General features: G+C 35.7%; 2 protein-coding genes across 2 annotated transcripts; one reads left to right on the plus strand and one right to left on the minus strand.

Annotated features, from left to right (window-relative positions):
- Positions 1-1,584: 1,584 nt before the first annotated feature.
- On the minus strand, positions 1,585-8,891 carry zgc:110319 (NifU family protein). The gene is made up of 8 exons (XM_007240268.4): positions 8,752-8,891; positions 5,729-5,823; positions 5,155-5,290; positions 4,700-4,766; positions 4,486-4,597; positions 4,295-4,358; positions 3,410-3,584; positions 1,585-3,108 (listed from the first exon to the last, which is right to left on the minus strand). Exons 1-8 carry the CDS (start codon positions 8,823-8,825, stop codon positions 3,037-3,039), a joined length of 795 nt encoding a protein of 264 aa, XP_007240330.3. The 5' UTR covers positions 8,826-8,891; the 3' UTR covers positions 1,585-3,036.
- Positions 8,892-10,058: 1,167 nt separating this feature from the next.
- Positions 10,059-18,032, plus strand: si:dkey-228d14.5 (Frag1/DRAM/Sfk1 family protein). Its single transcript, XM_007240269.4, has 7 exons — positions 10,059-10,409; positions 12,240-12,287; positions 12,626-12,697; positions 12,801-12,868; positions 13,043-13,173; positions 14,796-14,973; positions 16,320-18,032. The coding sequence occupies exons 1-7, from the start codon at positions 10,345-10,347 to the stop codon at positions 16,505-16,507; spliced, it is 750 nt and encodes a 249-aa protein (XP_007240331.1). The 5' UTR covers positions 10,059-10,344; the 3' UTR covers positions 16,508-18,032.
- The last annotated feature ends 31 nt before the right edge of the window (positions 18,033-18,063 follow it).

An 18,063-nucleotide genomic window follows, 5' to 3' on the forward strand; every position in this document is an offset into this window, starting at 1 on the left:
TCTCTCTTTCATATGTATTGAGATGCCCTGTTTCTTCTTTTGCTTCTGATGTTGCCCACATTGGCTCTCCACTGTCCTGCTGTCCACTGTGATGCAGTCCTGCTCTGGAACTCTGCACTGATCCATTACTGCCACACTCCATAGATGAATATATGGAAGCTTAAACTTTACCATTAACACTGAGAAAGTGCCCATAACCTGTTTCTACGTTAGCTATAGCTCCACATTATCTCTTTGTACAGTTGTTTTTATTATTTGTTTGTTTTCCTCTTAGTGTGAGGGAGTTTATCCTTGTCACGGTTACCACCATCACCGTGGACCTGCAGCTCTGTAAAGATTCTTTGTGACAACATTTGTTGTAAAAAGTGCTATATGAATAAATTTGCACTCAATTGAATAATTCCATAAATCAAAATCTCAAAAGTCTAACAAAAAAATGGATGCACTGATGTGGTAATTATGGGCCAATGTTGATATCTGATATAACATGTATACCAGCCAATGCCAATTCAGAGAAACTAGTCACCCGGATACTTAAAAAAAAAAATATATATATTTTTTTTAGCTTAAACCAGTGTCAATTGCAATAGTGCAGCAAGCTTCGCCTGGTCCTTATCCGGCACAAAATAAATATATCACAATCCCTAAAAACAATCCACATGTGGGAGTGTTTTACAGATGAGAAATAAAAAGGAAAGAAATAAAGAAATTGATTTTATTGATCCTAAAGGAAATTTAGCAGCCAGGAACAGTTACACAACAAACAGGAAATATGCAAAAATATGCATTAGAATCTAACAGATAAAAAGGCAGAGCAATGATGAATAAAACAATGTGCAGAAGGTGCAGGTATGAGCAGATAATAAGAGTACTGAATAAACATGTGCACGTTACATTGAGAATACTTAATAAACATGTGCATATGACAATAAAAATACTGAAAAAACATTTGCATATGTAGGTATTCAGTAAGGTGGCTAGTGTCCAGGAGTGCAGATGTACAGGATGTACAGTATAAACGATGCAAATAAAATAAACCTATGATTTATCATATAAAATTAAGTCTTCATCTCCCCTCTCTCTTCCAACTACAGTGGGTAGAGTTGAAGAGTCTGACGGCTCTCAAAACAAAGGATCTCTTGAGTCCATCATGGTGGTGTGCAGTCGGTACCCATCACCATCCATAAGGGACATCAGTTTGTGCAGTTTCCTCCACTCAGTCACACCAGCAACTGACTCTCTTTTAAAAGCTTCCTCCCCAGCATAGAAAAGTCTGTCCCAGGGCTGCCGTTAAAGTGTTAAAGTAACCAATTCATGTGATTAAAAAAATCCCAAACTTTTTTGAGACAGATGTCATGGTATACTCAACAATGTCTATTCAGTATTTTTTTTCACTTGTTACTATGCAATGTTAATAGATATTAATAGATTAATAGATATTTAATAGATATTACCTATTAAATAGCTGAGCAACTTCTTTTTTTAAATAAAAATCTCTTGGTGCACAAATAAATAGGAATATGGATGCTCCTTATAACAAAACTTTGGTGAGTGTATATATAAAGAATAGAGCCGACTCCAGTATAGTTCTTAGAATCTATTTAATATTAGTTAAACAGTTGAAATACACACTGCTTCTGAACAGAAAGAATTTCATAGTTAACAACTGCATACATATTCTGCAAGCCAATCACAGTACTGAATACTGTTACATAACCGTTTGTTTTTCACCATGTCTGTAAATATTCAAATCATTGAGTCAAACAAATCCATGATGAAATGTACATGAAATTATACTTGAATATACAGTCCATTACAGCAGCAAGAATGTCATTTTAATTTGTGCAATTGTCACTATCTTGGACACAAAATGTCACGTGGTCTCGATATGTCAAAAATTTATGTCAGCTTGCCATGTGCAATACAAATGTCCAAACTGTAGCAATTTTAATCTTATGAATTCATGCCACAATAAATATTGACTTCCTGGAGATGGTAAAGCTTACTTTTTAATATTGCTGCTAGGTTGTAGAAGCCATATAAAGATAAATTATGAATACTGTGCAACATACTTTAAGCTACACCTAACTTGTGTTACTCAGTGTACTATAGAAACTGTCACCTCACAAAAAAAACCGTGCATCTCCAAAATTTCAACCGTGTTAAAACAAGCTACATGGGACGAACCACTAGCTAATATTGCCCTGGCTTACCAGAACACTCGCAGCTGAAAATAGATGTTCATTGATAGTGCGCCTTACAATGCGAAAAATACGGTAATCAAGACATGCTGACATGAAACAACAACCAACAATGACAACTGGCAAAAATGGAGATGCACGGTTTTTGACTGACATAGACAAAAAGCTGCTAATGGCACTAAAACATGACATTAGAATCATGACATAGCCAGTGGCAAAGGTTTTCAGACTTACTGTACAACTATATTCACTGTTAACCATCATTCAATATTTTGGTTAATGTAAATAGACAGAATTAATATTAAAGATGCAAAATGATAGCAGAATCATATCAAATTAAAGACTTCAAAAATATCCTTATAAAGGCCAGTCTATCTACAGTCTCAGTAGTTTACACCAAGAGCATGTCTTTGCTGACAAAAAGACTATTTTTCACAAGTCTAAAATGAGCTTCAGGAATAACCAAATATAGGGTAATGCCTGTATTAAAGGCCATATTTTCTTATTTATAGCAAAGGAAAGTGTGAAATAAGCATGAAAAATGGTAAAGATCACAATGACTGATTAGCATGTCTAAAAGTAATGTCATCAGCTCTCTGTTCTTACAGTCCGGCCTTGCTTGACCTGAAAAGGTGGACCAGATAAAAGATGGTTAAAACATTGTAAAACAAAAACAAACTCAATCTCAATTTCTAAAGGCTTGAATACATTCGCAACTGGCTGAAATGAGGTCATGATCTAGCACACTCAAAGTATATTTTAAGCCGCACATGAAATTATCAATGTATATTTTATTCTTCTGCTTAATGATGATGTGGAAACAGTAAAGTATGTGCTAGGAGTCTTTCAATTTCTGCTCCAGTTCTGAAAACACTTTCATGTTGATTTCATCCACTTCATCTTCCACCTGGAGAAAAACAATATGCTGTGAGCAAATGAGAAAAGGTAAACATGTCTATACATACAACTAGGTTACATATATAGATATGCAATAGGGCTGTGCATTCTAATGTTGATATTCTTTTAACCATAACAGATAATTCAGGGAATTCTGACTTAAAATTATCTTAAAAATGAACTTTTACAGCTAGTATTAAGTGGCAAAACATTCAGTTGTATCATGAATAGATTTATAAATAGGCTGAGAATTTGTTTAAAGCTATTATTTATTTAGAATTGATAAAAGGGCAAAACCTCATTTCTCTTACTTGTTCCACATCGTCCACCTCTGGTATGTAGAATTGCAGCATGTTCTGAATACCGTTTTTCAAAGTAACTGTTGAACTGGGACATCCCGTGCAAGAGCCAACCAGCTTCAACTTCACAGTACCATCTGCAAAGCCCTTAAAGATGACATCACCTCCATCCTCCTGTACAGTGGGCCTAAAAAGCAGAGAACAAATGTACTAAACCAAACATTTCGTTTAGCTTATCCTTGGTATGACTGTTTTAACTAATTAAAAAAAAAAAGAGTACAGTCTTCATAGATACAGAATCTGCTGTGATAAGTCATTCTAATCAAAGGAACAATGCCTTAACTTCTATAAGGCCAGAGTGCTAGAACATGACTCATTCATCTTATTACAGCATAAAAAATTGGTCATTTGAATGACATGGTATTTTAAATATGTAAAATGTTCTGTCACAATACTGACCTTCACAATGTTTTGATAATTGGCACAACAAGATGATGTCAGAAAATAAACAATACCACAAATGTCTGTTTTGTACAGCAGCAAGATCAGACATTGTGCTCTGCTTCCCAGTGGGCGTCTTAACTGGGAGATAAGGAACTGCTGATGTCACAGTACCTCTGTCATGAAGAACCAGAAAATGTTCCAGATTTTTAACATTACTTACTGTATGTAGCATGTATTACATATATTTTGCACTTTTTTTGTAAATAGACTTGTTGTGATAAGCCAGGCTACAATGATTTTTTTTTTTGTAATTAGTTTGTGAATGTTTGACACAGTTTATTCATATCTGCAATGAAAAGTTCTTCTTACCACTGAATGTTTTGTTCTTGGGTTATAATACATTTTCCAAAAAACACAAAGAATTATATCTGCATTTCAAAATGATCAGAGTACCTGATTCGAGTGTCTAAAAGCTCCTTAATCATGGAGACGATATCATCATCCTCTTCTGAAACACCTAAAAAAAATCCCAAAACAGCTTAGCAAAACATCAATATCTTAATATAATAAAGAATAATATTACTAAAAATAACTGTAGTAAAATATTTTTTAATGCCAAAAAATAGAGAAATGTTCCTACTTACTGTTCTCAGGATGTGTTACACCTGTGGTGACAGGTTCTCCACTCTCAAAAAACGTAGTGATGACCTCAACTGCATTGCGTTTAATGTCTGCCCACTCCACGTCATCATCTGTCTATGGATACAAACAGCAGAAGCATAAATTAAGCTTCAATGTCCGTTTTTATCTTGCTGTTTTTACAAAACTGTATTCTTGTAATATCCATGGTTGATGTACCTTGGTCAGTGTGATAAAATCTGGGCCTAAAAACACACTTTTCACCCCTTCAACCTCAAACAGATTCCTACAAGAAACAAAAGCAATATTACAACATGTACAGTGTGTCATATCATATACACAAGCTGAAAGGACAGTGAAAACCAAACCACAAACCCACATTATGAGAGTACTAGATCTCTCTGCATCACAGGGAAATCAAAAGAACAAGGACAAAACGACTGAGCACAACTGTAAAAACATAGATAAGCTCTCCTGGACTTCTGCCTACTGCAGCAGTTTCTCTCCACCCAGCATAATAATCATAACCCAAGCCATCAAAATAGTTTATCGACATACTTTCACTTTTGGACCCACTGCTAAAATACAGGCAAATTTTAATAAAAGTTAGCTTAGTAACTTTAAATGCTTTAAACAGAAATAAAAGAAACAAATGAGCTCATGAAAGGTCTTACCTTGCTAGAGAGGAACAGTCTGCAGCACTTGACGTTGGGAAATCTAGAGTTCCTGTCCCGAGTACAGGCTTCCCGGGGATAAATTTTAGACTCCTGGGGTTTGGTGTATCTTGTGTCAAAATTGACAGATATCGAACTGCCAGGGAAAATAATAATTGTCTTTAGAAAACACTTAAGATACATTTTCAACAAACTAATGAAAGAGATCTAGATCATTTCAATTTATTTATAAGTAGGCCCATCACAATAACTTTTGGATGATATACCATTTAACACATTAATGTGCCAAACAATATTACAATATTACTATATTCTATTGATAAGTAATAATGCAATTACATGCTTTTACAGAGCAATGATCTTTTATTTATTAACAGTTTGGAAAATATGTGTTTCCCACTGATCATTGCATATATGGTCATATATGGTCAGCAAAGTTTATGATTATATATAGAAAAATGCAAGTAAACATAAAACTGAGGTCATGCCCATTTGCTCTATGATATGTTGATACAATAATTATAGTGTCAGGCCAAAGTGTAAAAACAAATTAAAAAAATAATGAGTTTCTCACCTCTAACTAGTTTGTACACAGACTGATGTAGTTGTGTTCTGTTCTTTTGGGATAACCATGAAGAATAGCACTGAATTCTGTCATTCACTGAAAACCTTCAAAAAAGTATATATTATTAATTTATCCACAAAATTTCCTTTTTTTTCCATTGCTCAAATATAAATGTATTTATGGCCAAAGACAAAAAATGTGGCAGTCTTGATGAACTGATGAACGCTTAAACATTGAATAAAGTGGTCAGGGCATGCCACCCTACTAAAATTTAGTCAGTGCTCTAAATTGTATCTTTTTTTGGCTGCCAAGTCGATTTTTTTGTATTTGTCCATTATGTATTCAAAATTAAAACAAACTTGTGTTCATATTTTAAGACAAATATCATAACTTACAGTCTTGAATGCATTTTTTACTTTAACACACAATATTGACAAAAGTATTGTGACACCAGCTCATCAATAGTTTCTACTAAAATCAATGGTATTAAAAAAAGGTTTGCTGTATTTGTGTTGGAATAACAGTTTAGGGAAGGCTTTCTACTAGATTTTAAGCACTTCTGCATAGAACTGGATTGCATTTAGCAGATTGTAGAGCATTGTAGGGGACAGGATCTCATCCCCAAAGTATTGGACTGCAAACATTTCTGAGGACACAGTTTATTCTGTTGGCAATTCTTCTCTACCCGGACTAAACACCCTCTGTGTGCATCTTTGCACATTTAGTAAATTTGCTGAACCGAATATAGTGGCATACGGTTGAGCCTCATGAAAAAAAGGATAACCAGAGTAAAGCAGATATTCTACCCTATGGTGAAGCTAACTATCCATCTCAGTATCATTGGTTCAACAGTCCAACTGCTCCTTACAAAAAGGCATACAATTAAAATGAGTTCCCATATTTGGAAACAAGCCTTCACTCGCTACTTGACTGACATCTCTGTTCACCAACCACAGTCCAACACCATTCCTACCTTCTCACCTGCCTCTGACAGAATGTGGAGAAGATAACAAGAACAAAGGATCAGTATGATGTTAGGACAGAGGCTGGACACCTGTTGGCTGACTCTAGGAAACAGAAGGACATGAGGAAACCTGGGTGGGACAAGAGGCAGGTGATGATGGTCTTTTAAACATATATATCCACTAGACCTGGGGGGTTAACTTGTTCTGAGGGCCTGCTCTGCTTCTGTCAAGGTTTGTTGAGCCACCTATTTAAACATACATAAAAACTAGAGGTGTGCCAAAAAATCGATTCACATAAGAATCTTGATTCTCATTTACTACGATTCAGAATCGATTTAAAATGTCCCAAAATCGATTCTGAGGGGCGGGTTTTAGACTGATTTTGGGCTGGGTATTTTTGTTGGACCTGGCAACCCTGGGGATAGGGCTTGTCCCTTCAAACGGAGATCTTCCAGACACACACAGAGCGTAGGTGTTTGAGAATCACCGGTAAGATGGCAGAACAAGCACTATATTACCTTAGATTAACGTGTAGTTTCAATGTTTTATGGCAGAATGCTTCATAACAAGCATACAAAAGATCGCTAGTAGTTAGTTTCAGTAACTGTTAGCTAGCTAACTAGCTAACTTTCCAGTTCCACCTTAAATAACGCTACAGGTGGCAGCGGGCTGCAGCATTTAAGGCGGAACGGAAAAATAACAATAAGCTAATCAGAGCTAATTTCAGCTCCTCATCACAGAGGAATTAAGGAATGGACAATATGAATTAATTTCTCCACCTCCTGCCCCCTTTCTGAAGAAATACAACGACCTTAAAGTTAACTAGTTAATCAGCAGCTGCTCCTGAACTTTAGCGCTTCACTGCTATCATCACATCAGCCCAGCAGCGTCACCTACACACCACCGCTAGTAGCTTGGTAATAAAGCAGTGTTATTTATTATTTATTTATTGTTCATTAACGTCATTGTGATATCCCAGTGATTTCTCTGTCACTGAGGACCCACATTCCTGCACATTTTATTGTTTTTGTAACACATTACTTGCTCCAGGACCAGTGTATATTATGGAGGGTTTTTTTTTCAATAAGATTCATAAGCCAGAAGCAGAAATTTTTATAATTCAAATCGTTTTGAATCAAAAATCGATTTTGAATCGAATCGTGGCCCCCAAAATCGGAATCGAATCGAATCGTGAGATAGTAAACGATTCCCACCCCTAATAAAAACGCAATCATTTTCAACCTATGAGTTAAATCAGGTGTTTCTGAGCAGGGAATCACCTAACTGTTAACTAATAATAAAAAATGTTAACTAGCTACAATTATTGTTTAAGATATTAAATGTGTAACAATTATCAATGTTGGCCAAAGTACCTTAATATTAAACCGTGATAACTAGTAAGTTAGTAACTAGTAGAAAAAAACTTTTTTCGAGCTGAAAAAAGTAACTACATTGTTTTATTTGCTCAATGTTTTAACTAATAACTTATATGCGTTATCAAAATAAACAAAAAGCGATCGGTATAAGTACATAATTTGAACATTTTCTCTTTGTGAAATTCAGTCCTAATTTAGAAAGCACTGGTAGTATTTCATGGTCATCATATTGCTCTGGAAAGAGCATTTGCTGAAGTTATTCAAACAGGCATCCTAACTAACCGCAGTCAGTTTGAGAAGCATTAGTTACCAATTTTAAAAGTGATTAAGTGACAGATTAACTAACCTAGCGTTAGCTTAACGTATCTAACAACGCTTGGTTATCTGGTTAGCTAAAGTTCTTATTCCTATAAATGTCCAGCTCTTCACTTTTACATTTCTGCGTAACCTGACCGTAATTAAGTGTCCAGATAATGAAGTATAATCAGTATATCCAGGTCAGTCAGGTTTCCTCCTGTACTCCGGGTCTCCAGGTCAGAGCTAGGTTTAATGCTGCTAGCCGTCTAAGCTAAGCTAAGCTAGGTAATGAAGTTGGCGGTGTCTGAAGTTTAGATACATTTACACAGTTTATATCTCTGTATAAAGACCCGCGGTGTTTTAATAAAGCCCGGGTATCTCCTCCTTCACCGACCTGCCGGGAGGAACAGTCCACTGAGGCCTAAAGAGCCGCAGCAGAGTCCATCTCACACCCGCCGCCGCCGCCATCTCCACTGTTTTTACATTTAGGACCCAAACACAGCTGACCCGCTCTCCTCCTGTGTGACCGCCTGATTCCCCTCAGCGCCAATAATCACTAAAAAGAGTATTTCATCCATAAACAGCCTCTAAAATATTATTTAAATTATTTAAATTCTATATATACGGGTATATAAAAAATAATATTTAGAGACAATAATAATTTCCTCAATTTGTTAGCTGACTTGTTTTCATGGTTTAAAAGGCCGTTTCCTCAATGTATTAAATCGTTCCATCATTTTAGGGGTCACTTTTTTTTTGTTAAACTCAGGGAATGATTTATTAAACCAAAGAAACAAACTTTTAAATTGAGTAACTTATTTATTAAATTAAGGAAACTAATTATTAAATTGAGGTAATGATTTATTAAATCAAATAAAGGGTTAATTTAAGAGAATGATTTATAAACACAAGGAAACAAATTATTAAATTGAGTGAATAAGTTAAGGGAATTATTTATTAAATCAAGGAAAACAGACAATTAAATGATTTATTAAATCAAATAAAGGATTCATTTATTTGAGAGAATGTGTTTTTAAATCAAGGCAACCATTTATTAAATTGAGGTAATTCTTTATTAAATAGACAAAATAAGTTTGTTAATTTGAGGAAATGTATTGTTTATTCAAGGAAAGCATTTATTAAACTGAGGTACTGAATGTATTTTTTAATTGACAAAATAGTTTTTTAAATTAATGGAATTTATTATTATTGAAGGAAGAATGTATTAAATTGATAGAACAATTTAGTAAATTGGGGGAATTATATGTTTTTAGATATTATTCTACTTATATTAGGGCTACACTGAACCAAAATTTATTAAATTTGGAACATACTAATACTCCAAGTAAAGCCTACAGATTCCCAGACAGGGATTAATCATAATCTTGGACTACATGGCATTTTGAATATAGTTCATAGCTAGGCTTAACATGGTGTTAACCTTTCACCACTACTTTTTTGTTTAATGTTAATTATTTATAATTATTAATTTTGTTTAGGACAGATTCTTGGACTAATAAAACAAAAAAACTTCCATCACCAAGTGTAAATATTGAAAACTACTGAAAAGAAACACATTCCTTTTGACCCTTTAACGTAGTAGACTGATGGCTGAATGTGAATAGGCGTTAGGCCTAAGCAAACAGTGAGATAAGGCCAGTGCTAGACCCAGCCCAAATTTCCTAAAGGCTGTTTTGTGACAGGACGAAGTAATGTAAGGAGTGGTTAGAAAAGTTCAGTCAGCCTTAAAGCTGTCTTCATTCTCAAAAAGAAGAATGCAGTCTGGGTGGTAGAAGACAGGCATGGCAAACCTGTAAAGTCTTCTCCTCTTCAGTGAAGTTACTCTGTGCTTGTCTAGGTGCTGTGAAGAAGAAGGACACAGTATGAAGTTGGCTCAGAACCTGACTGGATAACACTGAAGAAAGCTTTAGAAGAACACATCAGCATCTCTCCGGATTTACTTTGAGTACCTCTCTGTTCAGAAGACATGGGCTTGTGGATTATTTTACCCATTACACTCTCTGCTGTCTCGTTCATCGGGTGCTGGGTGGTGTAAGTTGAACTCTCTCATTTTCCTATCATAGCAGTTAAAGATTTTATGACCCAGGTCAAATTTGTATACAAATGATCTAACAGAGTAGCTTGATACATTGTGAGGTGTTGTTGCTAAGAGCTTTCCAGGTGCCTGACACGCATCTTCTGTCTAAAGTGAAAAAGGCCTTCCTTTAACAGTGTTATTATAGAGATATGAGGATAAATAGAATACTTTCTGTAAGAACCAGTAACACATGTTTACACTAAAAAAATATATATATATAAAAGTTTTCACTTTAATAATTGAAATGAAGTTCCCAAATTTGTGGTAATGTAATTTCATTTGGGTGGATCCCTTATTCTAATTTAAATCAAGTAAAATATAAAAAAACTGTTTAGTGGACAGAACTTAAATTACTGGTATTCATGTTTTTAGTTATGTCTGATTATATTTGATAATAGATAATATTATCTCTCAAAAGGCACATATGTTTAAAAAAAATGGTCTAACCAGCCCAGCAAGGGAACAAAAATAGACAAGAAATGTGGGTGATGATGTCAGAGACTGACGTACTGTATGGCGTTCTCTGCTGGACACTAATCAAACACAATTATTTACACTTTTCTTTTTGTGTATTTGTTCAGTTTGTGCCTAATTCAGTGTTTAAGATGTAAACATTGTCTTTCAGACTGGTTTAGTTTAAGTTTACTGGTTTATATGGTGGAGGTGATCGGGGCCAGGAGCCACCGTGTCTGAAGTATAAATATAAAATGTTTTTTTTTTTTTAACATTTCATTACTACTCTCCAAAACCACCAGGAATGCTTCATGTTCCTTCTGGATCTTATGTGTAATGTTGATAATAGTCAAATAGCAATCAATTAAAAAAAAAGTACATTTCTACATTTCTACATATTTAAAACTAATAATGTTTATTGCCAAAATTCAAAAAACAACCTTAAACTCAGTAACTCAGCCTTTAGGCAATGTATTTATAACTTTTCCAATAATAAAACTTACAGAGAGAAAGATTTTAGAGGCATAAAACACTTCAGTGATTCTGTTCACAATTGCTGTGAATAATTTGTACATTGTGTACATTACTCAAGAACATAATATTTCACACCAAATTGCTCTGATTGGATTTGTATGTGCCAAAAATATTCTGGAAAATAAGTTGAATTTCCTTAACGTCTCAATGTTCAATTCTTCATTTAGTGACTATCAAATTTATCCAAATGAACTGATTTGTCCATTTGTGTATTTTACGTGAATTTGATTAAATGACCATCCTCTAATTTAATGATAATTTGTACATCGTCTAATTTATTGACAATAATCATCCCTTGATGATGTTCAGTAAGGCTAACCCTGTAGGTCTGACTCAAGTCTTTATCAGCCAGTTCCGGGTTATACATTAAACCACTCGTGCTATGCACCGCAGATGCTGGTGAGGCTGTGACTTACTGCAAGTATTGTACAAAAGTCTTAGGCAGTCATTGAAATAATTTTAAATGATTTTATTACGTGTCCAAGTGTGCTTTTGACTGTGAGAAAGTATATAATATTAGAGTAAATTAGCAGCTCACCTGATTTACATTATAAAAGGATTGAGCAGATAAACTAGGTATTTAGAAGTAACAATACATACTGGGTGGGGTTGGAAATGGTTACACTTAGACACACATAACATCACAATGCATTTGTTTGTTTGGTGTTAATATAGGCATATTCTTCAGTTAGCTTTACTCAGGCATTGATTCAGTAATGTAAATACTGACAAAGGTTAGTAAAAATGGATTAAAACATGCTTTTTTTTGTTTAACCAAATATGTCTTTTTTCTGCAGATATGGCCTTGCAGTCAGCTTTAACCATGTCTGCCCACTCAGCAACTGGTATGTAATTCTTAAATTCTCATATACTCTTATGTTCTCCAGGAATAATATATAAACAAGAACAGATTGTTAGGCCATGCTTGCTCTGAATCTGAATATTTTAAGAGTCACACCTGCTAGTAATAGGAGAAGTCATAGGATAATAGTGGTATCATAAAATTACTCAACATTATTGGGAAATATGCTATTGTTGGTTAAAATTATGTTTAGTTTGCCGCTAGTACATGGCATCATGCATTTGAGAGGTGGACAATTCATTTAGAAAATGAGTAAAAGAAAAGTTTTGTTTGTTTGTGTATATAAATAAGTATATATTTTAAATATATATATTTTTCTAGGGAATACAAAAACTCGTGCCTGACAAATGAAACTGAGTTTTGTTGCACAGACAATAATGTACCCACTATAAGGTAAGGCACGCCATTCTCCTCCATTTCCCTGAGTTTTTCTACCATAGTAACTTTTAATAACTTTTAATAATACATATCATTATTTTCTTTTCTTTAATTACAGCACAAGTGGAACATATTTTCCAGAAAATTCATTATTTAGTGCTACAATTAATGCCGGTTCATTTTTGTGTAAGTATATTTATGTCGGTCTCTATTTTATTAACTTATTACAGTTTCTAATTTTCCAGAATCCTTTAATTTGTCTAAATACTAACTTGATGCATGAACCTGTAACTTACTGATGTACAGTGCATTTAGGCCGGAATAAAGAAAAAACATGTATGTTGTCTCTTTTTTTTGTAGTTCTGATTTTCTGCATTTTCCACCATGCACATATTGTGGATAGGAGCATCGCAAACTCCCTCCTCAGTAAATTTGCTATGGTTTTTGGATGCATTGCAGCCATTGGTGCTTTTGTGGCTGGGAACTGCAATGTAAGTATACACAGAATATTCATAACGTTCACCCATTGCCCTGTAAAATTAGATTTTGGTTAAAACAATACAGACTACAGACTTGAGTGTATCTCAACCCTGGTCAGCCCTGGTCCCTGAACTTTTAGCTGTTTTTCCTGCCTCAAATACACCTGATCCAGCTAATCAGCTGATAAACACTGAGAAACACTGGACTACTAAGATAACGGTCATATATTTTTCATCTGATCTAGCAGGTGAATCTTCATCGCATATTTAACATACTGTATTTTTCATACTATAAGGCGCCCTGGATTATAAGTGCTGGAGAAACCTAAACTAAAAACTCACCTAATGCTGTACTTTAGCATAGTGGCTTTACTGCTCCTTAATACCTGACTGGTAGAATTCATTCATGAGGTGCACCAGATTATAAGGCACACTGTCAATTTTTGGGAAAATTACAGGATTTTAAGTGTGAGTTATAGTCCAGAAAATACGGTATTGTTCATGTATACGTCAATATTTAGCTAATTTGCTTCCACATATACTGTAACAGGCCTTTGGGGCAGACTTATTACAAGAGCTTAAAGCAGCAGTCCTTAAGATGTATTCTTCTAAATTGAAAGTAGTAGTGTTCCTGAGCAGTGAGTGGGGGAAATATTAGAGCAAACGGTATCAGCATGATTCTGTTGCTATATCTGCAAGGCCACCTATACTCATTCTCAAAACAGAGGGTGTCTGGTATGTCCTGGGACCTTTTTCTGACTATAACAGGTTTTGTTGGTTACATGAGCAGACACAGCGCTGCTAATGATGCTGATACAAGAACTGCGAACATGGAGAACAATGGAGATATTAGAACAGCAAACGCTGTCCTCTATGTTAGTTAAAATAAAACTGAAGAGAGCTGGAGAACTAAAGGATTGCGCAAAAGGGTCCTCAGTAAAATCACCAGATTTATTAACTCTAAAAATGCACATTTTAAAAGTACTTGCATGCTCAGTGCAATTATACCTTCTCATCAAAAACGTACAAACTCTCACTTTAACTCACTTTATTACATCACAGAAGCATAACTGGATGGCTTATTTACACTTTTGTGTAATTAGTTGCCCAATCAGAGGTTAAGTAAAGAGCAACCCTACCCTCTTTCAGAATATTTGCATTTAGGCTTAATCCTTATTAATTCCTAATCCAGCAACTCTCAGCATTAAGGTAAATCAGATGATTCTAAGCTATGTCTGGTCTCCCTTAATTACCAGGAGACTAGCTAGTCTCTGAGCAGCCACATGAGTAAGGAGGTCTTGGTTTCCTTCAAAAGCTTGTCGAGAGTGTTGCAAGTCATCCCACGCTTTTATTTTCACATCAGCACAGTCTTAGATCGTGAACATAGGTGTGTCTACAAATGCTTTCTCCCTGAACAGGTTGGGTAGGCCACTGACTGTGTCAACACGATTGGCAATGGTGTGTGTTAGTGGATTGCAGTGCTGTGATATACAGTAATAAGTGAACATGCCTGATTTGTCTTTAGCTACACCGTCAGCATTACTAATACCACTGTGTATTAATTTGACATAAATCACATGATCACGCCTGTTTTCTGTCTCTGTTTTTTAACTTTTCTTGCGTTCTTCTCACAGCCAGCCGAGTTGGTGTTGCTGCATTACCTCGGAGCTGCTCTGAGCTTTGTGTGCATCTGCTTCTACACTGTCCTGCTGACCTCTCTGACCAGCAGGTGTGGCCTCACTGGAATGGAGAGCTTCCTCTATCCATTACGCATCGTCTCCACCAGCATCCAGGTCGTCGTGACCATCCTCTGTATCCTTTTAGCACCAGTGCTCTAAAACACTTTACATTAATCTGGTACAATGTACATCTCTAAGATGCATTAATGTATTCATAGACGCATAAATAGTTGCACCCAGTTGGACTGTAATGCTATTCTGATGGAAGATAAAAGTAATCAGGAACAATAAATGATTTGACTAAAAGTTTAGATTGATATGGGCAACTCTTAGACTACTTTCACAATTCAAAGCCACATTGCTCAAATCAGATCTTGACGGTTTACATTCACAAATGTAAGTGGCCTGTATCTGTGTGTGTAATGTGAACGAATCTGTCCCTGAAACGGCTCACATGCGCACATTGATACGTGTATAAACGTCGCCTTCTTCACCAACGACAACAAAACGTCATATCTGAGAGACGACTCGTAGCTTTATAAAGGGAAATGGATGCATTAGCAGCTCATATGTGGAGCATCTTTTGCTGGAGTGAAGAGTAAACAGCTGGTCTGAAGTACATGCTCAGGTCGAGGAGGAGAAAAAAGGCCAGGTGGTTTGCTTTTGCTGTTTTTTGCAGCTAGAGCTGCACAACTGCACCAAGAGATGTGTGGGTATAAGAGAGAAGCACGTAGCGCATGTGTAAAAACAAAAAGCATGAATTCCACAGATTGGATACGTAACTGATTTAGGACCACATGTGAAAGTGGCTCAAATCTGAAAAAATCTGATCTGAGCTACATTGAGCAAAAAAAAAATCAGATTTGAGGCCCTTCAGCCTTGTAATGTGAACGAAGCCTTAGTCATATTTATTAAGCCAGACATCACAGCATGGAATTTTAGAGGTTCCTAATGGTGTGGGTGTTCTGTAAACATTAAACATTTGCAGTTGGGGATAGGTCTGGCAATGCAGCTCGCCATAGCATAGCCTCTGTGTCTTCAAGGCAACTCTTAAGATGGCAGAAGTATGTGGACGAGCATTGTCCTTTTGGAAAAGTGCACAATAGTGTATGTTTAAAAAGGTAGGGCCAATGGAACGTTCCCTTGGGCTGTCACAATGCCTTTAATGAAGACAAAAGGTCACCTGGCCTCGTACCAAATTGCACACCACACGATGACATCAGGCATTCTGTTGATCTCTGTACTTTGTACTGTAGTTTGGCACAAATACCCACCAAGTTTCATTCCTGCCCGTTGATTCCTGTTGGGTGCATCTGTTTTTTTGACAGTGGGTGGACATTCATTCAATGCAGTGTATATGAGAACTGACAGTTCATCACAATGAAATCCTTGAACTGTGTCTAGTGTCAGGCCAGAACATGACAAAAATAACTCTGTGTACTTCCTTATGTTTTATTCCTTAACCCCTGCTTTTATCAGACTGCATCTTCTTCGTCCAGACCTCGTACTACTTCAAGCACCTCTCTGCTGTCTTCGAGTGGACACTCAGTGCGAATCTGGAGCTCTTTGAACTCAGTTATGCTGTGGAATTTTATTGTTTCTCCTCTGCGATGCTGTCGGTGCTTCTAGAACGGAGGGGCGAAGAAAAACCTTTAATTTTGTCCTGATGACTGGCGTCATGTCTACTTCAGATTATTTATTTTTTTCTTTTCCATAATGGACATATGAAGTGTCATAATTTATCTATATATATATAAATATATATATGCACAAAGGCATCTTACATTCTTCTTAGGTTATGGGCAAAAAAACAGGCTTTATTATTACTGACATGACAAATCACATTTTTAAAAACTGGAAATGTTAGAGATGATCAGAGCAGGTTGTTAGTAAACCAGCTAGAGACAAAGGCATGCAGGCATGTTTTCTGTAATGATCTAGATTTCACAAATGCAATTTTGACCTCATTTCTTTAAATACCAAAGCTGGTCATTTGTTTTACAGAATTGCTGGGTAATGTTCAGTGAATGTATCATATAATCTAATCTAATCGCAAAATACCTCAAATACTTGGAAATCAGATGGCATTATATTTGGAATATATGTATGGTAAGAATGACAAAGGTAAGAATGTAGCATGAATGTAGGCTAGTTCAAAAATGAATCACCTCATATGAAGTTAATCTGTAAAATCATATTCTTTGGCATATCAGTTCCATTTCTGTGGTGTAACACCCATTCGAATCCTCTCTACTGTAAATATGTTCTGCTGGCTTCATATTTTAGTACAATTTAGCAGTGATAATAGTTTCCAAATTCTTCCAGCAGAGAACAAACCAAACCCACGCTCACATAAGCTTTGAGAATGAATCACTGCATAACCGCTTCAGTTTCTGAGCAAAACAAAGAACAATTATTTTAAACTCTAGTAATGTTTTTCAGTTATTGCACTCTAGTAGCTTTTTGGTGTTTCAATGTATGGTTATGCACTCCAACATTACCACTTAGTTTACTTTAGAGTTTTCAGACATTAGATAAAGTCTGATTATTGCAGGGTCAATTCAAGTAAAACACATTCATTTGTATTAAATTAATAAATAAATAAAGATTAAGGTAAATGTCATTGTAGCTCTCTGGGCTGTGATTTTATGCTGTTGCACAATGTAATTAATTAATCCTCAAGGTGGATTGCTTCATGAAATGATTACCAGCTAAATCTTGTGTTTTTTTTTTGGCTCTCATGGACGCATATATTTTCATACTGCCCAGACAAGCAGCTTTAAAAAGCTGCTATGGCAAATTATCACATTACTGATTGGAACTTTGAACACAAGAGAAACGCCTCAGGGCACGTTGAGTTGTTACAGCAGAGTAAATTCTTGACGTGTTCATGGTGGTAGGTGTGGTGCACTTCAAGCTTTGGACTAAAACTGACATGCAAACTGTCAGTATAACAAATCCATATGTCATTATTTGTGTTAAACCACTTGTGTCCAGATTTCCTTTACTCAGGTCAATCCATTCTGTGTCTGTTTGCTGTAAAGCTAAATATGATTGTAACATAGTCTCCATTTAAACAAACATGAGCTAAAATTGAACTTGCTGTCTTTTCTTCACAACATGAAAAGACTACATGCATTTACTAACCCTTGTTTGTAGCCTCTGGACATTAAATTTCTCTACATTCAGCTAGTGGTTGAATTTATCGCCTTCTATTGTTGTC

This window comes from Astyanax mexicanus, chromosome 7, assembly GCF_023375975.1.
Source record: "Astyanax mexicanus isolate ESR-SI-001 chromosome 7, AstMex3_surface, whole genome shotgun sequence".
In the NCBI taxonomy this organism is placed as follows: Eukaryota; Metazoa; Chordata; class Actinopteri; order Characiformes; family Acestrorhamphidae; genus Astyanax; species Astyanax mexicanus.

Excerpts from the sequence above, each read along its gene's own strand:
- zgc:110319 (XM_007240268.4), bottom strand. The coding sequence starts at position 8,825 with ATGGCGGCGGCGGCGGGTGTGAGATGGACTCTGCTGCGGCTCTTTAGG. Across the intron at positions 4,598-4,699 it reads ATTTTATCACACTGACCAAG|ACAGATGATGACGTGGAGTG; the intron begins GTACATCAACCA and ends TTGTATCCATAG. Across the intron at positions 4,359-4,485 it reads TGTAACACATCCTGAGAACA|GTGTTTCAGAAGAGGATGAT; the intron begins GTAAGTAGGAAC and ends GATTTTTTTTAG.
- si:dkey-228d14.5 (XM_007240269.4), top strand. The coding sequence starts at position 10,345 with ATGGGCTTGTGGATTATTTTACCCATTACACTCTCTGCTGTCTCGTTC. Across the intron at positions 12,698-12,800 it reads AATAATGTACCCACTATAAG|CACAAGTGGAACATATTTTC; the intron begins GTAAGGCACGCC and ends CTTTAATTACAG. Across the intron at positions 13,174-14,795 it reads TTGTGGCTGGGAACTGCAAT|CCAGCCGAGTTGGTGTTGCT; the intron begins GTAAGTATACAC and ends TTCTTCTCACAG.